Below are 25625 nucleotides of genomic sequence, written 5' to 3' on the forward strand. Positions count from 1 at the left end.
CAGAGCATAGAGAAGAGGAGGGAGTACGTGGGAAGGGATTCAAGAGAGGTGATATAATCTGTACTAGTGATTGCACTTTAAATAAATAAAGCATCGATCCTACTACACACATTTACTCAGAAGTCAATCCCGGTGAGATCAGCTAAATTTATTCCCAGGTAAATCTTTGCTGGATTGCAGCCTTAGTTAACCAGGAGAGAATAAAAATGACATTTGTCAATGATTAGGAGAGTGAAAAACAATTACAAAGCATGCCCATCTCTAGAGCTGCTGAAATACTGGAGAGTGTGAAAAGGAAGACTGGTAACAAGCAAAATTTGGGGAAGGGAAGTTGGGAGAGAGAAAAAGAGGTACTTACGTGAAAGAGGAGAGACTGGTGGGGAAAGTGGCCAGGAATTTAAACAGAGAGAGCTACAGAAACAAAATAAGAAACAGATGGAGAGATCAGTATATTTATAAATGATGAGGATGATTTTAAATAATAATAATAATAATAATAATAATAATAATAATAATAATAATAATAATAATAATAATGGACGCAGGTGGCGCTGTGGGTTAAAGCCTCAGCGCCTAGGACTTGCCGATCGAAAGGTCGGCGGTTCGAATCCCTGCGGCGGGGTGCGCTCCCGCTGCTCAGTCCCAGTGCCTGCCAACCTAGCAGTTCGAAAGCACCTCCGGGTGCAAGTAGATAAATAGGGACCGCTTACCAGCGGGAAGGTAAACGGCGTTTCCGTGTGCGGCTCTGGTTGCCCAGAAGCAGCGATGTCACGTGGCCACGTGACCGGAAGTGTCTCGCAGCGCCCCGGCAGAGGTCTGTCCTGGCCTAATGGCAGGGGTTCCTTTACTTTTTTACACATTCAAAACAATTCACATGGGACTGTAAATGAGACCATAAGAAGACCATAAGAACTACATTTTCCAACCTTTCTGCCTCTTCACGGTGACCTGGAAAAGGCAGCCTTTCCTCCAGGAGGCTAGAAATGCAGAATAGGAGTAGAAAACAGCCAGGGACTGAGACTACCAGCTGAGTCTACGTCTGTGAGGACTGGTGAGGTGTCAGTGGGGACTCTGGACAGATGGAATGGATTGATTGATTGATTGATTGATTGATTTTTAAATACAGTTATTTCATATATTCTGTGTTTTTTAGGTAACCAATAATCAATTAAAATAATAAAACAATAACAAAGCTTAAAAGGGACTAAAATAATAACTACACACAACAGCACAGCACAGCACAGCAGTATAGAAATTTTGTTAAATAAGCAAACTGCATGTTTGTGGTACACTTTGTTCCCAAAACATCCTCAGATGTAAACATTGTATAATAATGTATTAAACGACAGAGGGACAATTTGAATTTTTAGCACCAAAATATTTAAAAAATGCTACACCAGGAGCATGTAATATTTGGCCACTTGAATTCAGCATGTATGGTTATCTAAGCAGAAGTGTTTCATATCCTGTCTGCACAGAACAAAGTACCCCAAACCCTCTTGCCTAGATTAAACAGTGGTACATCTAAGCCACACACACATACAATACTTCCACAAAAGAGCCTCATCTAGCATAAAAGAGTTTTCTGCAACAAAATATTATACCAATGTGTTTTATGCTGTAAGAACTGTGGTTAAATCAGGATCAACAGCATAAGATTTTAGGAATTCAGTTTATAGGGAAGAGAACCACTCAAGTTTTACAAAACAAACGGAAAGGGTCTTTTATGTCCTCCCAGCTGCTTCAGAGGTCAGGTTTACAATGGGCATGCAATAATTTCAAACATATGGATAAAATAATAATAAGAGCCCCACTAGATCAGACCAAAACCCTATCTGTTCCAGTATTTACTTTCCCACATTGGTGAACCAGATGCCTTTGGAAGGCCAGAAGTAGGACAAGTGGTCAATAACCCTATCATTAGGGGGGGAACTGTATTTATTAAATGTGACTCACTTGATCACTTCATCATGCACAACCAAACCAATCCTAATAATCCCCAAACAAACTTGGATGGCACTGAGATTCCCACTTTCAACAAAATTCCCCTTAAAACCCTAGCTTATGGATTCTCCACAGAAGGCCTCTCAAGTTATGAAAACATTGATTAGCTGGTAAATCATTTACCTTTCATAGAATCAACTGATTACATTTAGATAAACTGGCTTATTATCAAATCCCCAACATGCATGGCTTTATGCAGTTTTGAAGGAAGTGTGAAATTACATACATGTTAATAACAAAAAGCTACTGCTCACTGTCAAAAAGAAATGCTTAATCTTTTTTTTTTTCATTCACTATTACAGTAACATACCAAACCTGCCTCATAAAATAAACAAGTGCACCTTTCACTTGTAGCCTCATTGATTAGATTTGGCTTCTCCCAATTAATCAACTATAGCTTTAGTTTACTAATCTACCCATTTATTATTGGTTACAGCTCATGGTTAGTCTGAAGAAAGCCTAGCCACAAGCCCAGGTTTGGGTGCCATGTTAAGCCATACCCTGGGCTTAGCTCAGCATGGTATGGTAGCAAAAAGGTCCAGTGAAGAACAAAACAGCTATAAGCTCCACTCTTGCAGCCCCACTTGGCATGGTGTGATGCGCAAACCAGGTCACGTCAGAGAGTCTAGATTGTTTTAAGTAAACAGTCAGCAGAAGCAAAGGAAGAAAATAGCATTTTTGCTAATTAAGAAATTGTCACAGACTCAATCAGCTTCACCCAGACTCATAGTCACACCTGGAAAAGTTGATCAATGCTACAAACTACTGACCTTACCCTAAACCCATTTGTTTGCATGCCAAATGGCTTAAATTTTCTTCCCATTCATCAGCGCATACATGGTAATTGGAAGCTGACTTGTGAACAGTCAGGAACATCAAGGAGCTGCTGTTTTTAGACAGGGTCACTGTGAAGGAAAAAAAGGGAAATGTAACTTCATTGAGCCTGTAGAGGTCTGTGGGCTGGCTTGCATGTGGATGTAAATAAAAAGATTTCTTGTCACACGTGTTATGCTTTCTTATTAAGATGGGCCTATTTTATGGTGTATGCATTCATGTTCTTTCTGTGTCAAGTAGTGTATTGTACTTAGGTATGTTCTTCCTTGATGAAGCTTTTAATGCCTCCAGTCAAGTTTCTAAGTATAAACTTGCTTAACATTTCTATAGTACTGTCCCTTAAGTTCCCCCTGTGTAACATGAATCAGTTTTAAATTGTGTGAACAAGGAATGAATGTTTAGCTTAGAAAAGAACCCTGCTACCAGAAAACAAGCATCAGACAATGTTAGCTTAATTGCAAAGCTTATTGTTTGCAGGTGACACACGGAGGTCATACAAATGACCAAACGATCCCAGCATGAACACCTTCACCTTGGCATAGCTTGGCCTATAGTACATGGCCTATAGTACATGGCCTATAGTACACCTTCACCTTGGCATAGCTTGGCCTATAGTACTGCTGGGCAGAGTGCAGAGAGAATGAACACCATGGTGCATCTGCACCAGTGAAACAAAAAAATTATTCACCTTTCCCAGCTGAGTTCCATACAACTGTATAATGTTAGGATCATGTGAATTTCTCTGCCTGTCCTTTAGACAGATTTTCTGTGTCAGTTATTCAGAAGTCACCTGGCACCAGACTTTGTCATACCAAGATTTTGTGATTGCCTCTCTCAGATGTTTTAGGTAACAAGAAATAAATCTTCCTTTTCAGCCATAAGCAAAATATTAACTAACTCCTTGCTGGTTCCATTCAGGCCATCTCAACTGCTAAGAAGAGCCAGTGTAGGTATTAACAAAAAGTTTTGTTTAGTAATCCAGTTTATTTCTATAAAAACCTTTCTCCATGATTTTGCCATTATGTGACAGATTCACTAACGGTAGTAGGAAGTCTTTGTCCTCTTCACACCATGAACATAATAGAGATAAAGTTTTATTTGAGTGAGACAGTTTTAGAGGCATAGAGTGCCATCTAAGAATTGTTGCCAGCATTGTTTCCTTAATGTGGACAAAAATTGAACACACTGGTACGTGGACCAAACCCCCCTCCAATCTGCTGGGCCTATTTTACTCTGGATATCTTTCTACCAGCAAGATTAGTCATTAGTTCCATTTCTGATTAATCATATATGCAATGACTGAAGAAGAAAAATTACTTTTAGTGATGGCACAATTAAACACTCCACAGTGGACCATATTCCCATAGCTATGAAATATGTAATGAGCTTGATTTGAAGACCAAGCAGTTTCCATTGCCAGAAATCACTGTTTCAGAATAGTTTCCTGCTTGTCTCCAGGGATACGCAAGAGATATGGGTTTAAAAATAGTTTTGCTTTACATACATCAGATGAAAACCATTCTTTCAAGCTTCCCCCAACCCCCATCCATTGGTAAAGACCAGTACTTAAACACATAACTTATGTTGGCATATGTTACACCAGCTTTCTGTAGTTTAGATTGTTCCTTAAAACACCACTCATTCAATACTGGTATGATTTGTGTGAAATTTTTGGGTCTTAATTAGTTTTGTTACTCTTGAGAGCCCTGTTTTCTGGACTTATGTACTGAGAAGGGAACATATCTGTGTTCATCTGTTTACCCGTTCTACACACAGACATGGTGGACTCATCTACAGAGCAATGCTAACTATAGAATGCCATTGTAAATTGCGCTGGCATAAGTTACCCCTGTTCCAAACGTTGCTCAGGAAGAATTCAACTTATACCACCATTTTTTTGCCAGTGTAAGTTCTGCTGGGCCACTAGGTCATGTGATAAAGCTGAAAAACATCTGAAATAGGTGGAAGTCTCTCCTTGCCCAATTCACATCCCTGGAACACTCCTGGTTGAGGATTTATGTCAGCTTACGGTGGCTTAAGTTCTGTTGTCTGAGCCAGAATGAGAGAATTATGCTGACATATCTTCAGCTCAGCTGGGATGAGGAATTTATACAAACATAGCCCCAGCTCAGCCAGCTCAAGATCTGCCATCTCCAAAATCTCTCATCCCAGCAGATTTTGAGTTTGGGCCATGCTGTAAATAGTTTTCTGTTTCTGAGTTTTCTGTTTTTGTCTCTATTTCTGGGTTTTTGGTTTCCATCTATAAAAGTGGAAAGGAGCAATGATGCACCTTAAAAGGGATAATGTACCTTTCCATGCTAATTCCCACAACCAGCCAATTACTTCAAGGACTGTTGAAAGGTTTCCCTGAAATTAAGATGGGAAACCTCATATTCTGACTTTTTGTGCATATGCTAAAACTTACCACAGTTCCATTCATCTGATTTGTCAGTGCAGTCTATCTGCCCATCACACCATGATTTTCGAGGCACACAGTCATGGTTGGCACATGGAAGTTCATCCTTTTTGCAAAATGCTGCCATGAAAAATGCAGACAAAGACATAAGTAAGTCCAGAAGTAGAAATAGCTTCATTGCAGACTGAGAATGACATTATCTATGAAAAGGAGAGCAATAACAAATGTTGTTTTAACAATGCCCAGAGTTGCTTTGGGAGGGGTGTCTAATGAGTTTTCTTGCCACTATGAACTGCCATACTGTTGATAAAGTACCCCTTCAAGTAGAACAGTTCCATGGTGCCCACACTCCATGGGCTGTGGGGTGGGAGAACTGTTCATCTGATTCCCCTCTAAGATTTGCCATGGAAAGGAACAAACAGTTCTGTATTATCTTGTTTACATCTTTATGGCTATGGTTCCAACTTTGTGGAATTAAATTTTTCACAAACAAGTCAAACTAACACAAAATTCCAAGTAAGGAAAAATAGTGCAAGATTGCCTCCCGCTAATGTGAATTCTTCCAGAACCAATTGAGCAGGGTAAACAAAGCAGACAGTCCTTCATTAAATCTTGACATGTCTTTTATCAAATAACCCACAATAAAGGCATTACAAATCCATGAGCTCAGAATGCTTTAAGTGACATATAAAACTATAAAAGAAAAGCAGAGCCCAAAACCAAAGCAAAACAACAATTGGAGGAGAGTCTTTGGATAATCATCGTCATCATCATCATGGATGACTGCAAAAGGAACAAATATCAAAAGCATGGAAAAAGACCTCTCCACCCTCCTAGTCTTCTCTAGAATAATATTTTTTTAAAACCAAGATTGACATAAAGATAGATTCAGGTTAGTTTCATTAATGCTTAAATAAATGCATTTAAGGGATCAGAGCTATACCTGTTCTATCACTTGTGGAAATGACCTTAATATGAATTGGGTCTCTCCTCCTCGAAAATAAAAGTAATTTTGTACATCTAAAATGCCAGTTTTGTGACCAGAAACACAAGTTCTGCAGTTGATACACAGATGGAATAAAGTACATGGATTCATTATAAGCACCTAGGAAGAGCTCGGATGATCGATCTAGTTGAGCATCTTGTTCCCAGGAGTGGCCAACCCAAAGCTTCCATGAATACCACAAGTAGGATTTGAAAGCATAGTTCTTGTCTGCTGTTTGCTACTCAGTAAATAGAATTAGAAACGTAATTGGCTACTGTCTTTGAACCTGGAGATCCCACTTCCTCTGTCTTTTTCCTAATATTTTGGCCACTGCAGTCTTTTTAAAACTCAACTGGCAAAACAAAACGTCATCAGTGCATGTTGTAGCTGACCATTTTTTTCTATTTTATCCACAGTCCTTTGTAAAAAACCTATGGCCTATGATGACCTACAATGGCCTATACAGCTTAGTTCCAAGCTATATGAAAGACCATATTCCTTCATATGGATTATGACCAGGTTCTGAGATCTTAAGGAGAGGCCCTTCTCAGTCCCACCAACCTCACTGGCACACTTGCTAGGGGCGTGGGAGAGAGCCTTTTGGGTGGCTGTCCCCAGAATTTAGAACTCCCTCCCTAGGGAAGCTAGACTGGCAGAGACTTCATAATAATTATAATAATAATTTATTATTTATACCCCGCCCATCTGGCTGAGTTTCCCCAGCCACTCTGGGTGGCTTCCAATCGAATGTTAAAAACAATACAGCATCTTTCTGAAATGCTTTGGGGAACTGACTGCTTTTAACAAAAGGGCTGTTTTTTATTGTAATTTTATTGTAATATTTGTATGGTTTTAATGTGTGTTTTAATTCTATCAATGTTTAATTGGTTTTCCTCCCTATGTTTTTAGCTTTTATTTTTATCTGTAAGCTGCCTTAACTCCCTGCCAAGGGCATACAAATAATAATATTGATTGGTTTTAAAGAGAGATAAATGTTACGGTTATAGCTGTAGAAATCTGTCTAGAGGACAAGAGAGTGGAGAGAACATATTTTAAGCAACCCAGGAATATATGAGTAGTATGTGCATGTAGCGCACCAGATATTCAACTATAAACCCCACCCATCCAAAAATCATATTATTGGACCCTTTAGCAGGGACAGACTTTTGACAGATGTATAGATGCTACAGAGATCAGAGTTCTGGTGTCACTATTGCCACTCCAGGGTAACTGTAATCATTAAATTCATTAAGGGGCTGAATATTGCTGAATATAATCATTAAATCACATAATCATTAAATATTGCTGAATATAATCATTAAATCATTAATGGGCTGAATATTGCCAGCTTTAGGGGTCCAGTTAATGCCTGGCAACCTTGCCTTGAAAACAAGCAGCTGCTGTGAGTCTTAAGTGCTGTGCTGATGTTAGGAGAAGAGAACCTAATCTTCATTGGAGGTTTTTAAACAGAGGTTGGATGGTCATCTGTCAGGGATTCTTTAGCTGAGATTGATGCATTGTGAGGGGTTGGACTAAATAACCAATTCGGTCCCTTCCAACTCTAAACTCTATGGTTCTGTGAATGAGAATGGGACAGGGACATCCAGGCATGAATTCATTATGAGGTACAGAAATGGAAGAAAAGAGCAAGGAAGTATGTAATAGAGGCAAATGGAGCTAGAAGGACAGCTAATCCAAGAGAGGAAATTAAAGGGCCAGAAGGATATAATGAGCTCCCTGCCTCTTTCTTTTTTCTTTTTGCCCAGAGTGCAGTGGCGTAGTGTGGGTTGTCAGCACCCGGGGCAAGGCAAGTAATTTGTGCCCCCTAACCCGTGGATTTTAGCAGGGGGCAGAGAGCTGTGAGTGCGAGCACACGCCCCCCCCAGATGTTGCGCCCGGTGTGGCCGCCCCCCCCTGCTACGCCACTGCCAGAGTGGGAATGTTGTGGTCTTGCCCTCTCAAGCACTTACAGCAATTAGTTTCATCCACATTGTCAGGACAGTCTGGAAAGCCATCACATATCATGGTATATTTGATACACAGTTTGCTTGCTGGACATTCCCAGAGACCTCTTTCTTGGCAACCTAGAGGCACAAAATTAAAGACATTAAATACATTTAGCTTCAACAGCACATCAGTTAGAGCATGTGGTTGTTGTGAATGGCTCAACAACTAAGAGATACAGAGAATACAAAGGCACAAATGTCAGCATGGCTTCCTCTGCTGTCCTTTGACCTGTGTTTTACATACAGTCATCATATGCCTATTACAAATTTAGCTTAAGATAGCACTTCTGTCCAGAGAGAGATTTAGGAATGTGCTTAAATTTAAGAAACACACATTCAAATAATTTTGAAACATGAAATTAAACTATATTATTAACCAAATTTAGACGTGGAAAAAAACCAGATGGACTTCTTTAACAGCACAATCCTATGCATTTTTTACTCCTACTTAAGTCCAATAACGCTTACTCCCATACATGCGCATAGCATTAACTGTGTAGAGCAGTATCTAGAAGCAGGATTTAGAAGCTTTCCACATAATAATCAGCACATTACTTTTCGCCCAGCTCACACTGAAAATAGCATGTTCTAGATGGCAGTGCAAGCAGCAAGGGAAGAAATGCCATAACAGTATCCCCTTTTTTACTCTTTCACCACAACATCTCAAAGGATTTCTGTGGAGGTTTCTGCAAGTTGCAATAGGAAAGCTTTCTGGCTACTGCAAGAATTCCTTACAGTAATTAAAAATCTTCTGAGAGTTATCTGTATATTTTATTGTAGTAGAATACCTTATGTCACTTCCTGCAACAAATCCTACAGTAAATTCCAAATAAATTATACATGTGAAAGCAACCTTTGAAATCTGGCATTTCATTTAAAATTTTAAAAAGATTATGTACACTAAAACCACCCACTTTACATGTTTTCAAAACCGTCTATGTCAAGAGATTCCTTGCTTCCTTGCTAATAGTTAAAAAATTGTGTGAAACCCTAAGTATTTTCTAGCCAAACTTAATTCTTTATTATTTCAATGACAGACTTGTTCATATGCTTTATTCTTCCACTGAGATGAATAGAACTTGAATTTGGATTAATACATCAATGATTTTCTGCATTTCCCTTAAAATATCTTAAAATATTATAAATGGTCATTTAAAGAACAGAAAAAGAAATAGGAAAAAACCCTCCAAAAAAACCATAGAGATGGATCATTGACACAGCTGAACTGCAGAAATGTCAGCTTTCTGACAATGATATACACCTTTCTAGAGGCTCATTATTATTCAACAAACACAGCCACTGTCTCCTCCAAGTGTCTTTAATCAGCTGTACTGGTTTTATAATAAATTCAATATGAACTCTTGTATAACTGTGTCAGTCTTTTGATATTAAATTCTTGGTTCATCATATGGAGGAAATTAAGGCACAGCACAGATCTATAAAATATTTATCTCTCTACAGATTTTATACATATTGTTTTCTTAAAGCAGCTCAGTTCACTATCAAGATGTAGGAATGGGCTGCTCTGCTGAAGCAGAACACTGGTAATTGTGCAAAAGACACATTTTACAAAGAACTTTGGCTTCTCACATTCCCTGGAGTATAAAAAATACTAAGTACAGGAGATATTAAATTAAAAGTAATCACACCAATGATCCAACTATATCCTCAATATTAAGTAAAGCAAACATGCAATATGGAGGGGCATAAGAACGTAATCTGTATTTCTGTGTGGGACTGTGAATACATTCACATGCACACACATATAGAAATTCATATACATGAACTGGATTTCACAAATTCTTTGGTTGCAGGTATAATAAATTGTGGCAAATATAATTAGGCCGAAGGACAACTTGACTTCTGTTTCATTATAGCATTTGTCATTTCCACACACAAATCCATAGATCAGCAGTGTGCACTGTTTTGCGCTCTTTTCCTATACTTCTGAGAAGTCACCACAAGCCTGAATTAATATTACAATAATCCCTGAACATTATTTAATAGCTAAAGAAAGAGATTCAAATTATTTTACCGAGCGCAAACCCTCTTCTAGTTGATCAGTATGGTCTGAAATAATCCAGAAACCTGACCACCAATTGATGGATTGAAATGTTTAATCTCTCCAGTATGAAACTAGCACATATTATTGGTGGCAGCAGATTCTGGCAAAACAGAGAAAGAACTTTTGAAAGAACACTATCCATTGTTAATTGACCTAATATAAGTCAACAGAATACAGTGAGTTCTCCACCAAGCAATAAAGTGCTTGAGTCTACAATCCTATACACAGTTACCTGGAAGTATGTCAATGGGGATCTTATATCTGAGTAAACATGCATAGGATTGTGCTGTCGGTGTTCTTGATTTCAATGGTATTTTACTGCACTGAACTTTATCCAAATTGTGCCCATCTACACAATGTCATCTACAGAAATAATTCTCAAAGACCATTGATTTTTGTCCTCCAGTTAAAAAAAGAACATGAATGAGGACAGAACAGCTTTCTAGAGCTCTAAAAGCATTGGCTGTTCTTCAGTAACAACATTAGCCATGGTCAAAGAAATGTCATTCTGACAGCTGTAATTTTCAAGCAGATGCAGTCTCCCATATTTATAGGCGCTGATAAGAATTCTGTTGACCACTAAACATTTGTCTAGGAGACACAGAGAGAGCAAAGACAATTTAGTATTAGAGGAATTCACTTCATGTAGTAACTAAACAGAATTCCATACCTTAAAGTCAAACAGCAGAAAGCACTAGAAAAATATTTTGCTCATTTATATTTCCTCTTCAACAAAAATAATTTTGCAGATGGAATATATATATATATAGTATTTTGAGATGGCAAAGAAATTAATAATGGGGGGGGGGCTTTCTTGTCTTAAAAAATAATAGAACAGGAACACACAAAGTGTCATTGTTTTCTATTCAACTCATTCCCAATGCAGATATTCAGATACAGATACAGAAACAGAATGTTCTCTCATGATAGGCTTGCCATATTTCAAAAGTAAAATTCCTGATACCCGCAAAGTTGTTGAGCTTCTTTTAGGAAACCACCAAAATTGTTGCGCCAGAGTTGTATGAAGGAGACCTCGGGACACCTCACACATCCGCCCCAACAGAAGGGCCAGAAGTGAGGCCAAAGCCATGTTCAGAATACCTGGAGAATGGCGGCGGGGGCAAGGGGAAGCACTGAGAGGAAGAAGCCAAAGAGGAAAAATCGTCCGATGGCCAAACCACTGTCCTGCTGGTTATGCCCCTCACATACAGATGTATTGTGAAGGGCTGGCAATTATTTCCTGCCTCAAACTCAGTCGCGGGTGTAGACATTGGCTACTCCCTCCTACTCCTGCTGTTGCTGTGAGGCAGCCTAGAAGGGCAGCAGAATACAGCCCGGACTCAGCAGAAACCCATGCCCAGTCCGAGGCAGCAGCCTCCTCTCCACGTTCAAGGGATGAAAGCAAAGGCCTTGCCAGAGCAGTGACACCAGAGGTTGGATGGAGATGCGAAGGTGGGGAGTAGACCCAGAGACCTCTGGGGAAGAAGAACCGAAGAGGCCCTCAAGGATGGAAGATGACCCCCCCCCTCGCTGCACACCCCAGGAACCCAGAGAGAGAGAGGTGCCCAAGGAAGGGAGGTGCTCCATGCCTGGCGCAGGCCCTCTCCAATTAATGCTTCACCTCACCCATGCCTGCATGCATCCATTGCTCTCTTTTCCCTCCAAAGGCAGCAATATGGTGGGCAGGGCCAGAGCGGAGCCGAAAGGGAAGCCAAAGGGGGCTGAAGCAGAACATAAAGCCTCTATGACACACACACACACACACACACACACACACCCCAACAGAAAACCAAAAAAACCCCCCGGGTTGCCATGCATGGGGGAAATTCTGGACATCTCTTAAAATTCAAAAATTCCTCCCAGTCACCATTTTAGGCATCCGATTTCTGTATATGTCTGGAATTTTCCAGACGTATTGAAGCCTATCTCATGAAAGATTAAAGGCCAAACTAAATGAGACAAAGGGAAATCCATGACTAGAGCTCCTGCAGGATTTTTCACATCTAAAAGCAGTCGCAGCTCAAGGGTAGCCCTGGTTTGGATCAGGGTGGCAGTGCGGGGGGGGGGAGGGAAATCTGATCCTTTCTTCGGTGTCCTTTTCATCATCATCATTGTCGCCATCATAATCATCACAAAATTTACATGCTTAATGCTGCCATGTGCTTTCCCTAAACTACCACCACTGCTGTTCAAACACAGAGGCAATCTTCAGCTTTTCTTGCAACCAGTGCCAGCCCTCATAAGAAAGCACATGTTTAAAAATGTTCACAACAACCTACCAGTAATGAGAAACCTCAGAAATGTAATTCATAATATAGTATTTAGAATCAAATATGCAGTGTTGTAATTAATGATTTGAAGACTAGCTAGTTAAGAGAAACTTAGATTAGTCCTACAAATAGCATTTAATATGTATAACATTTGGGGAATGATCCAACCTAAATAAGTTTCATCAATGCCAATGACAGAAATGTGAAAGAAATGTACATTCACATATGAAATAATTGGAATATAGTAGTGCATAACTTTAGCTAGACTGCCCTTGGTGTGTGTGCTATGCTGATTATTTCAGTATGTATTGTTGCTAATTAAGAAAGGTGCAATCCCTGGTGTCAATTATGTAACTTTGGGAAACAAAGCTTTCTTCCAGTTACTAACAACATATTCAAATAGCCCCAGGAAGGGTATTCATAATGTTCTCATTATCGAAGATGAACGCAATGTCCATGTTCATGAAGGACTATAAGACGCACTTTTTCCCTCCTAAAAAGTAAGGGGAAATGTTTGTGCAACTTATGGAGCGATTGCGGGCTGCACGGCTAAGCCAGAAGCCAGAACAGCAAGAGGCAAAGCCTCTTCAGGGCAGGGGGAGCCTTCATCCTGCTGCCCTGAGGAGGCTCTGCGCGGCTATCCCAGAAGCCAGAACAGCAAGAGGGATTCCTAGGCAGCGTTCCCTCTTGCTGTTCTAGCTTCTGGCTTAGCCCCTCAGTCCCTTCCCCCACCTCCCGGAAAAGCCCCCAAGAGATGCGCTCCCTTTAAAGAGCCACACAGAGCATGTGTGCAGCTCTTGGGGGCTTTTCTTCCTCCTGGGAAAAAGCCTGCAAGCACCGCACACACGCTCCAAGCGGCTCGTGAAAGGGAGCGCTGAGCAGAGCCTGGGATGCATACAGGCTCTGCTCAGCACTCCCTTTAATTAAATTTTTTTCTTGCATTCCCCCTCTAAAAACTAGGTGTGTCTTATGGTCAGGTGCGTCTTATGGAGCGAAAAATACGGTATATCTGTACTACAGTTGTAATCAAGAATGAATTACTGAGAGCATCCATTTGGATCACACTGTTCACTCACATAATATTGTTATAAGCTCACTATCTGATCGCTGGAAAAGATAGAATCCAGAGATGTAACAGAAATGGGATATTGACTGCTTAATGTTCCTTTCTGGTCAAACTTGACAGCCAATTCTGACTATACCTTCAATTTGTTAGGGAGATTGCTGGATAATTGCTCCCAATAGCCAGGAAATAGATGGAACCTTGATTATTCTTAATGAGGGGAAGCCACAGGGGTAGGGTGAAGTCATTTAGGTCTCAGTGTGTGCATACAGGAACAAAATCTGACCCAGTTTGAGTCAAACTCAGGTAGAGATAGAGGGGGGGAAACTAGATTTGAGCTCTGGGAAACACTTTTTGGGACCCTGCAATCATCATCTGAGTCCCTTCTTTGTGTGCATTCTCCATAGGAAATCCAGATGTTGGCAACACAGGAATGGGCCGTTTCTGAGGCAGATCCTTGTTTGTGGAACACACTCCCCAGGGAGGCTCGCCTGGCACTTTCTTTAGGCATGAGACGAAAACAACCAGGCATTCAGCTGTTTAACATTCTATAGGTTTTTTTAATGTGTTTGTGGGAGAAGGGTTGAACTGATTTGTTTTGGGTTTTGTTTTATTACGTATTTTGCATTTTGTGTGTGTGTGTGTGTGTGTGTGAACTGCCCTGGGGACTTCGGATGAAGAGCAGTATACAATTTTTAACAACAACAACAATAATAATAGAAGATCATTTACCACAGTTCTCTTCATCACTATCATCTTCACAGTCTGCTTGTCCATCACATCTTCTGGAAAATAAGACACACCTTCCTGAACGACATTTGAAATGGCTGGGAGAGCACTCTGCCAGGAAAATTACAAAATCCAGTCAATTAAAATGCCTTCATCATTAGTATGAAGAGAAACATAAAAGAAAAAGAGCACTCACAGCCATGAAGAAGGGCCTATTGCTGTTCAATTTGAATACTGCTTTGAGTTCCTACAGTGCTGTTCAATTATTTTAAAATTGCATGGAATTTTGACCTTATGAAAGTTTCATAAATACCTGGATTTGCTTTCATACACATCTAGTGACATCTTTATACTCTGGCTGCCATCTGCAATCTAAAACTGAGTAGCACTGACCCCCAATTAAGAGAATAACAGCCTTCATTCCATTAACTTATTATGCATATGATTTGATTAGAAAAATAAATTTAAACATAAGGCAATGAAATTCTAGCCCTCCATACCAGAGTCCCCCTCAAGTATACAATGTCTAGTTTAAATATTTAGTAACCTTCTACATCTTCATCAGGTGTTAGACAAGTTTGATTGTCTGAATTTTCTTCTGGGAACTGAGAACAATCAGTGTCTTCTGGCCACTGCAAGCCTACAATTCCAAGTACAGACTCACATCGTTCTTTGGACTGTTCACAAAGTGCCCTGAAAAGATTGTGTGGAAAAGAATTATTTTGGATGGGAAAATTAGAGACTGAATCAATTCACACTTTCCTTGAAAAAGCCATTGGCCGAACCCAGCAAAACTAGTTAAGAAAATTAAGATTTTTTTGAGATTCTTTCAGTCATAATTATTTTCATGGGGTTTATTCTTTATTCATCACAACTATGTAAGATGGAGTAACCAGAAACAGAACACACTGTTATTAGGAACAATATACCATCAGTGCCTATAAAGGCTCTAAAACACTTTAACCATTATTTCCCCCACATTTCAATTGCAAATCAGCAAGAAATAATAGGAACTAAACAAAACACACACTTCCAGTTCATAACATCCCAGAGTGCCTTGCGGATTCCTTTGAAGTTATTGCCAATGTCTATCATTATTTAAATTATACTTGTGACCAAACGTGGGTGCTGCCAGCCTGTTCTTTTACAAAGCTGCAATTCACAACCATTGACTCTATCCAGTTAGGGAAAGGACAACCAAACTTATGTTTTCTCAGTATCAGACCAGCAATCATGTCACTTGTGATGCAGACATGCCCTAACAGTAACAATATCTCTTACTTAAATGAAGACATGATGGGCTTGGCAAAGCTACTAGCTTCCTACAGGTAAGGACTGAATTAATATTAAGTTACTGTGCATCTGACTTTCTCTATCTGCACTGAAAACTTCTTGGGCAAAGTTGGGAAGATGGTTACAGACCAGATTCAGGCACTCTTGGATGAGACTGATTTTTTGATCCATTTCAATTAAGGTTTATACCTTGTTTTGGCACTGAGACCACCTTGGTCACTCTTGTCCTTTTATCAGGAGAGTGATCCTGTCGATCATTCTTCATTCTCAACAGCTTTTAATGACATAAACCACAGTATCCTTCTGGAGCACCGATTGTGTTGGAAGTGAGGGGTTCTGCTCTGCAGTGATTCCACTACTACTTGGATAGTACTCTAGAAGGGGGTGCTTGAGGAGGTATTGTTCAGCCCCATAGACCCTCCAGTATGGGGTTCTGTAGGATTTGATCCTATTCTCCTGTTTGATCCTATTCTCCACGTGCCAAACTATTCATCTTCTACATAAAACCACTGAGTGAGGTCATCCAGCATTCTGGAGCACATTGCCATCAAGAAGGTGTGGTGGTGGATGCACTGAACTGGTGTCTGACCACAGTAATGAACTGGGTGAGAGCCAACAAACAAAACTTCAATATAGAGAAGACAGAAACACTTTTAGTAGATGATTCTGGATAGCAACCAGTTCTGGATGGAGATACACTTCCACTGAAGGTTTAGGTTCACAATTTGGGGTTATTTCTGCAACTATAATTGTCACTGGAAACACATGTGGTCTCTGTGGTGCAGAGCACCCTCTGTCAGCATCAGTTGGTGGTCCAGCTGCAGCCCCATTTGAACAGGAATAGCTATGCTCTGGTAACTTCTACGTTAGATTAATGTAATGTGTCATATATAGGGCTGCCTTTCAAGACAGTTTGGAAATGGCACCTACTGCAGAACTCAGTGGCCAGATTGCTAACAGGGAGCAGATGAGATGAACATACAATACCAAATCTGGTTTGTCACAATATTAGTTTCTGAGCCTAATTTAAAGTGCTATTTTTAAGCTATAAAGCCTTACATGGCTTAAGACCCCAATACTACATGGACCACCTTCCCCATACAAGTCTAGCTAGACCCTAAGATAAACTGTGTGCCCCCTCAAGGAGAAGTCCAAGGTGATATTGAGAGGAGAAGCTTTTTAAGCGGCACCCACCAGCTTGTGAATACTCTCCCCAAGGAAGCTCACCTGATACCGACATATTATTGATGCCAACTTTTCATGTTTTTATTTTGGTTCTTACAGCTATTTTAGCTGGCATGTTTGGATATTATCCTTCTGTAGGGAAGGGTATACAGTGGTACCTCTGGTTGCGGACATGATCCATTCCGGGGTGCCGTTCACATCCTGAAAAGTCCGTAACCAGAGCAGCGCTTCTGTGCATGTGCGAAGCTCGACTGAGCACTTCTGCGCATGCGCGAACAGCGCAGAACGTTTCGGCACATGTGCGAACCGCATAGAACGCTTCTGCGCATGTCAAAACCTGGAAGTAAACACTTCCAGGTTTTTGCATTCTTAACCCGAAAAAACGCAACATGAAGCGTTCGCAAGAAGAGGTATGAGTGTATATGTTTATTCATTCCTTTTAGTGGGTGATCACTTTGAGTAAGTTGTTGATTTTTAAATGTGTAAATTACATCAGTGTGAATCTTAGTTAGAAAGTACCTAATTAATTGAATAAACAACAACAACAACAACTTATGGAAATAATAAGCAATAGGAACCTGTATTGTCATCGTTCAAATTTTATCTTTTTGGTGAAGGGTCAAAATCCCATCGCCTTCTACAACTGTTTTATTAAACAGAAATGGGTGAGGATTCTCAGTGTAGGAAACCTTAACACAGAGCTCAACCAGATGCTTAAAGTAACAGGTTATGTTTAGAGGTGTGCCTGAAACAGAGTCTATAGATATATGATAGATAAGCAGGAAGGAGAATTGCATGTCCATTTTAAAGAAAGACCAAGATAAAAGAAATCTATTAAAATGCCATAAGAAAAAGAACACCTCAAAGAGTAAAAGATAAGAATTGCCTTTCTCAATCAAACTTCATTCTATCTAATCTAGCATCCTGTTTCTGACAGGAACCAGCCATATACAACGCTACAACTTCTTGAGCAGAGTGCAAATATAACAAGAATGCTCCTTTGTTGTGACTCCAGCATCTGGTGCTTTTAAACTGTGTATTGCTTCTAAACACAGAAGTTCTATTTAGTTCTCATGACTAAAGGCCATTGAGAAGAGTTTTCTGTGAATCTGCTTAAAGACAAACAGCAATAAAATTAGTGTTCGCTGAACATAGGGTTATTATAACTAAACTAAATAAAACCAACATGTTTTAGTTTACACCATAAGGATTGCACTGGTAATACTACAGCACACTATAAGCAGAATTACAGTCGCACTGAAAGTTTTGTGGCCTGCTTTAAGCTAGTTATCAAGTGTTACCTGCATGGTGGAATGCGCTGATTTGTTTGAAGATCACATTTTGGCACTAAGATTGTGCAGGCAAAAAACATAAGGTATTTGTAACAGTTAGTTTGAACCAAGGCTGGGAACAGAGAGGATTCCCAGCTGATGGAGGCTTCTTTCTGTGTCCGATGGCCCAAGTAGTTGGGGTAATGAGTATAATTATAAGGAAGGTTCATGCAGAGTTCCAGTATAATTGGCTCACACTGACCTGTTAAAGTAAAAAAAAAAAAGTTTTAAAATACTTAAAAAATATTACTGCATTTTCAAACAATTATTACATTGGATTATAATTTTACACGAGGGATTTCTATTTTATTGAAAATGTATTATTTTATAAAACTAAAACCATTTTGAAACATCAAAATGATATGTATGTTTCTGTTGTCAATTACAGTCATATACAGAAGTCTATTTTGTTCTAATTCAGAGCTGGTTATATTAAAGGATATGCATTTTTTTGGTTAAGTTACAGCTATTTAAAGAATGAAAAGCATTCAGTTAAGACAAAGACAGGAACATCTGTTACTGCTCTATCTTTTCCATTTCTCTTGGAAGATTTAATTTATCCCCTTGTTTCTACCAATTTTCAAGTGTCTGGTAGTAAATATTCTCTTTTCACAATGGGAATTGATAGGGCACCCCAAGACCCTTGCAGTATAATTCTGTTCCACAAAACATTTCACTTTCTTTCTTACCAATCTCAGATTCTTCCAGCTTTGTATTGCCTGGCCAGTCTTTTTTCATCAGTTTCCCTTTCAGTTAATAATTCTTCTCCATGCCATATGTAACTGGATCTAACCTTCAAAATCAAGTTTCCAGACCTAGGCTGTGCCCACATTACTGTATACTCCAGCTCTGGCACACTCTCACCACTGATGTTTGAAGCCAAGTACACATGCCATTAGGGACGCAGGTGGCGCTGTGGGTAAAACCTCAGTGCCTAGGACTTGCCGATCGCATGGTCGGCGGTTCGAATCCCCGCGGCGGGGTGAGCTCCCGTCTTTCGGTCCCAGCTCCTGCCCACCTAGCAGTTCGAAAGCACCCCCAAGTGCAAGTAGATAAATAGGTACCGCTTTATAGCGGGGAGGTAAACAGTGTTTCCATGTGCTGTGCTGGTGCTGGCTCGCCAGAGCAGCTTTGTCACGCTGGCCACGTGACCCGGAAGTGTCTCCGGACAGCGCTGGCCCCCGGCCTCTTAAGTGAGATGGGCGCACAACCCTAGAGTCGGACACGACTGGCCCGTATGGGCAGGGGTACCTTTATCTTTTTTACACATGCCATTAGCAACAGATTCCACAGGTCTCCTGTAGCTTCTAGAGAAATACTCCTATTTGATACAGCTTCCCTCAAACCAGCTTCCATTCAGTTAGAAAATGGAAGGTGCAATTAAGTTGAGGTGTGTACATTTCAAGCAGCCATTGATGGCAACTTCAGTGAATTAGAGCTTAGCATGGGAAACAAATCAGGTTATGGGAAAAGACATTCCTGCCCCTTCTCTGGTGTGAACAGCAACTTTCAACACAGTGCAGGGAAATGAGCTCACTACATTTCAAGCCTCTAACGTGCACATAGATCTAGTAGGGCTTATCTACTAGTTATTTGGCCTTTAATATTATATGCAGGCTGAGATTACAAAGGAGTTAGACTCATATGTTCCAATCTCCCTCTCTTTCCTCAATCGCAGATCATGAAAAGAGAAGGCAACAATGGTACCAGGAAATTCATTTTCAACTTGACTGTAGGATCTTCTTACTGCATCAAAATCAGCAAAAGATAGACTCTCCGTCTCACCAGGTAATAAGTGAATTCATCCTTTGTGTGGGCTCATTATTCCAATAGGAACATGGGAAACTGCCTATCAAGTCATCATGTTCAGTATTGTCAATGTTATCTGGCACTGGCCTTCATGTGGAAGTTTTCCTTAGTCCTACCTGGGGATGGCAGTGGCTGAACATAGGACCTTTTACAGGTAAAGTATGTGCTTTACACTGAGGCTGTGTATACATTACTGGCTTAAAACAAAGCAATGTCTTTCTTTTTCTCATTTTGGATCAAAGCTGGTTTGAGGGGAATGCAGTATTTCACAAGACATGATAAGATAGATACAGAATAATACATAGTGTGGCTAATGACACGTTCACACCGCTTCCCAAACCAGCAGAGTAAACAAGAGTGTGCTCATACTCAAGAGCTACAAACCTTGCAACAACTCATTTCCATGAGGAGGTTCACCATAAAAAATGAATGAAAAAAGTCACTGTGTAGTACAAAATATATGCACATAAACCCTGGTCTGTTATACATTCTTTTCATCTTATTGTTTGGACAACCATGCAGATCATGGGCCAACTCTAGTTCACTTGCTTGCTTGTTCTTGGGTTCACAATATATTTTGAGAATTTGTAACAATGAAGGCATATAAAAGATAGAAAGCATGTGAAGAACAAGTAATGGTAATTAAATCTGTAGTCATGATGAAAGCTCATGACTAAACACCTTTGTTTTTTGTTTGATCTGATCAAAGCCATTTCAACAGAGACATGTGATGATTAATCATCAGAAGTAACTAAAACAAGGAGATCCTTTTCTTCTGAATACTGAAGTACACCATTATCTTTGCAAGGAAGATACTGGAATATGTACACGATATAATAATTATATAAAGTAATACCCTACTCACTACAATTTGTTTGGCTATTATTCATGTTGCAGAGAGGAGAGTGGGTACAGGAATCAGGACAGGAAGCAGAAGTACATTTCTGATCTCCCTCATGACATGGCATCTGACCTGGAATAACAAAATAAAATCTTACAATAATTGCCGGATTGGATAATGCTTTCATCAGTGCAAGACAGTGCTTAAAGCCTGTTCCCAACATTCCATCTCACTGATACACTCTATCTTTATATATATATATATATATATATATATATATGCTTTCGTAGATTTTCACGGGTACAGGAATGCAGGTTTTGGTGTCCTCGGGTGTCTTCCCGTGTAAAAGTTGGGGTGTCTAGGCGACGTTTCGACGAGGTCTCACTCGTCATCTTCAGGCTGGTGCTTTCGGCTTCTTGTTACTGGAACAGAGCAGGATCTCAGGATATCACTCAAGAAATCACTCAAGATATCCCTCAAGTAATTAAGGAACAAAAGAAGAAAAGGCACACTAGCCTGGGAACTTCCTCTCTGCCCAGAACATTGGAGGCTATACACCACACCCCCTCAACAGTATTTATAGGAACTCAAACACTGAGATCCTGCTCTGTTCCAGTAACAAGAAGCCGAAAGCACCAGCCTGAAGATGACGAGTGAGACCTCGTCGAAACGTCGCCTAGACACCCCAACTTTTACACGGGAAGACACCCGAGGACACCAAAACCTGCATTCCTGTACCCGTGAAAATCTACGAAAGCATATATATATATATATATATATATATATATATATATATATATATAATATTTATTAAAGTTTTAGAAGTACAAAAAGAAAAATCAAGAAAAACATCCTTTTAAACAAGAAAATATAAAATACAAAAAAGAAAAAAGACATCAAAAGGAAAAAACAAAGAATTGAAATCCATTAAGCAAAAAGAAGAATCAAGAAAAAAATAAAAAATACAGCAAATCTTCCCATTACTTTCCTTTCATTAGCTTATTTCCTTGACCTCCTCACACCTCCCTTTTTTGTATTCTAAGTCAATTATCCATTTCAGCAAATCCTTTCCCTCTTTTCAAATTTTGTCCTGAAAATTTATCTTGATATTAATATAAGTTTACTTTCCCTCCTTTCACCAATTAACAGTCTATTTTTCTTAAAATCTTTGTTACATTTCTGCTAAAATCACATAAATTCATTCCAACATCATTCTAACATTCATTAATCTTACAATACTTCTGTAAATAGTCTTTAAATTTCTTCCAATCTTCCTCCACCAACTCTCTATCTAGTGATAGACAATAATTTTTTAAAAAAGGATTTGGGTTCAGGAAGAAGACATTGGTTGATCAGGTATCCCTAAGCCACCTGACTTCCAGGCTGTGATTGCTTCTGACTAGAAAACACAAATAGGGGCAGAAGACCACACACTTAATAGGATGCCCAATAACTTGGCAGGGCATACTTCGACAGTACATGAGAGTGCTGTGACAGGAGACAGAATGGTGGCAAGCAACCTCAATTATTCCGTAAAAAACTCATCAATCCAACACATCATCATAACTTATTGTCAACATGTATTCTAAAGAAAAATATATCATTACAGCATTCTTGCCTTGCATATTATCTCAAGTACACATATCATTAGAGAATGAATTTGGCCAATATATTAACTTTTTAAAAAATCTGCTTATGCCAGTCTACTTTAACTGCAATACCCCACACCTCAGGTTTTACTTATGTGCTTGCAAGTCCAAATTCTACACCCGCCCACACCAAAGGGGACAACTGTATCACTGACAGCTAGTGTGGTGTAATGAATATAGGGCTAGTGCCAAGTTTGCTGGCCTCTCAGGATAGTATCTATGTTGCCTGCACATATGGACCATATTGGTGATAGCATTGCTATCCAGCAGCTATCATCTGAGTCTGTTCTTCCCCAATGGCTGATGGCACACTTCCTATCAGACTGAAACAGCCATTTGGCTCTGACCAGATACCATATTTTATTCCCATAATGCAATGCCATGGAGTGTACCGAGGCATCTGACTCTTCTAGAGGAATTGGACTGTTGCTTCCCCTTCCTTCTGTGTAAGGCCCTGAGGTTAGGGCTAGGAGAATAATGGTGATGGGTCTCCTCAATATGAACTGGAGTGGTAGCAAGAGCGATGGCAACCCCTGGACTTGCTAAGAACCCAATGTTGGGGGGTGGGGATAGAAAGCTCCGCAGCAGCTCCTGTATTTGTGCCTATCCCAAGAACAAACCTGCTTCAACCCCTATGAGGAAACCTAACCTTATTTTCTGCCTGGGGGAAATGAGGTGTGCCTGAACTTTAATACACCTAATCAAACCCAGGTAGATAATTCCACCCAACATCACCAGAGACACCCCTGGAGAGGTGGGCATAGATGGGCTGTGGGCTCTCCTTCTCTGTCCCAAAGGATAGTACTAACTGCATCCTCTGGTAGATAATTACATGTCTGTGTTGGTTGGATGGCCATATTTTCAGTGGCACAGCCTGTTCCTGGCACTGCAAAGGGTGGATGAGGCTGGCATATCTGCAGGGTAATGCCTGTGTAGCTCAGGATGTGTAATGAACTGCCAGATAAGCACTGGCTAATTTGTGCAGGCTTTTCAAAGGCAGGTTTGGAGATATATTACTTTAATTCACATCTATTTCTAAAATTACATTTGCAAGGCTTTCATTAGATACCATGAGGCTGTGAAATGGAACTCATTTTGAAAAAACTTAATCCCTCACTCTCACCCTGCTTCCCTATGGGAGCTCCTCTCTCAGTTCATTATGGAGCTGGAATCTGCATGAAACAGCACACAGATTTTTCCTAATCATAGCACAGCCTAAACAGAATTCCTATAAACACCATGTCTTTGGACAACTTCATTGACGTAGCCATGGGGACCCTGTATTGAATTTCTATTTCCACAGAATGAATGACGGCAGTTATTTCAGCCTATCCCTTAATTGCATTTCCTTAAGGACCCTATGGAAAGGAGACTGCTTTACTCATTCAACCATGTAGTGAGCTAATTTCATTTGCAAATTACACAGATGAAATACTAGAATACTTAAAGGACTCCCTTCCAGTTCTGCTTACAGTTTCACATGTACACTGTCCCACCACCACGCCATTTCTAAAACCGAACCAATGCATTTATTTATCAAGGAGATTTTTTGATTTAGGTTTTAGTTCTCTCTACCTCTTGTTTATTCATTTAGAGTGGATTCATTATTGTAGCTCTTAAAAACAGGCTCTAATCTCAAGGGCCTGGAGTGTAATACAAATACAGTGGTACCTTGGGTTACATACGCTTCAGGTTACATACACTTCAGATTACAGACTCCACTAATCCAGAAATAGTACCTCGGGTTAAGAACTTTGCTTCAGGATGAGGACAGAAATCGTGCTCTGGCAGCGCAGCGGCAGCGGGAGGCCCCATTAGCCAAAGTGGTGCTTCAGGTTAAGAACAGTTTCAGGTTAACAACGGACCTCCAGAACGAATTAAGTACTTAACCCGAGGTACCACTGTGAAGCCATACTTAACACATACATGTTCATCATTTGTTGACTGCAGTATCAAGTGGTGACCTACATCGGCTACATCATAAATAAGCAGTACGTGATTGCCTCTCCTGGGTTTGTTCATATTTAAAAACAGCCACCACATGGAGGCAGCAATCTGAATTGGGACCATGACACATGGTGGGAGCAGGACTGACATTTCTTCTCAAGCCCTTTCCTTGGAAAACTGCCCTCAAACTCCAATTTCCCCCTGCAATTTGCCATTCTAGCATATGAAAACTTTGAGGCAAATAGCTGCTTCAGGGAGGATTTTTTTGTTAGAAAACAGTACATGGGGAAGGTCAACTACCTCCCTCTTTGTGTCTTCCATCAATCTGGTCCAGACTTGGTCACTGAGCTGGAGGTGAAGGGGAAGCTAGTTCCCCAGAAAAAGGTTGCTTTCCAACTCCAGAGGGTTAAGGTAGTAGTCATATATCAGGGAAATCCAGAAATGCAGAGTCTTAAAGAAAAGCTGAGGTCAAGCAAAGTGATACAGTCCCAAAGTGGGCATGGTCTAAGAGCAGGATCATGAGGCAACACAATTAGAATGGTGTTTTCCTGAGGGTCCTCTAGGAGTTCCTGGAAAACAGACTCCCAGTGTAATTCTCTCTCGTCTTACAACCAAGTTATCCCCACCAACTCATTTACCTCACTTAATCTTCTCCTCTGATTGTTCATATACACATGCAGAATTGCAGCACAAAGTTGCCTCTCTTACTTAGCTTTTCCACAAGCAGTGAAGCTCATTTTACATATCAGGGTCTGTGTTTCCTTCCACCTTTAGAGGCAGCATGACAGAATACTCTTTAAAAAAAAATACTACGGCTGTGGGTGGGTGGGTGGGTATGTTTAGAGAGAGGAACACATACAAGCAAAAAAAAAAAAAGAGGAACCAATCAAAATACAGCAGAACTGAAATAAATTGCAGCAGAGGGTCTCTGGTGTGGAGACACTGTGAGACTACAATCCCCTAGGGCCGTAAGCCCCATTTAAACATGTGGAAGCTCTGCAATGAAACCTGCAAAGGATAATCTCTCAGTGGATAGTGCCTTATAACATAAAAAGGCAGACAGAAGCCAAGAAGATGAACAGTACAGAGGACACTTTCTAATAAAATTATGGAATTTGGGAGATGGACAGTCTGAATTATCATCCTTAAAAAAGTGCTCTCCCATAAAATACGGGAAATTTATTCCCCACATTTGGTC

At 40.1% G+C, this 25625-nt stretch overlaps 1 protein-coding gene across 5 annotated transcripts in view; it reads right to left on the reverse strand.

The window, feature by feature from the left end:
* CORIN (corin, serine peptidase) overlaps positions 1-25625 on the reverse strand; it is a 106799-nt gene that overhangs the window by 17470 nt on the left and 63704 nt on the right. For all 5 annotated transcript variants that reach the window (XM_081924379.1, XM_081924378.1, XM_081924381.1 and 2 more), the window contains exons 10-16: positions 20856-20963; positions 18152-18383; positions 14920-15065; positions 14376-14483; positions 8210-8323; positions 5264-5374; positions 2780-2909 (exon numbers count right to left, since the gene is read on the reverse strand). In XM_081924379.1, the coding sequence (XP_081780505.1) occupies positions 2780-2909; positions 5264-5374; positions 8210-8323; positions 14376-14483; positions 14920-15065; positions 18152-18383; positions 20856-20963 (949 nt within the window). The remainder of the gene's footprint in view (positions 1-2779; positions 2910-5263; positions 5375-8209; positions 8324-14375; positions 14484-14919; positions 15066-18151; positions 18384-20855; positions 20964-25625) is intronic.

The sequence above is a fragment of the Podarcis melisellensis genome (assembly GCF_964234715.1).
Source record: "Podarcis melisellensis genome assembly, chromosome: 9".
In the NCBI taxonomy this organism is placed as follows: Eukaryota; Metazoa; Chordata; class Lepidosauria; order Squamata; family Lacertidae; genus Podarcis; species Podarcis melisellensis.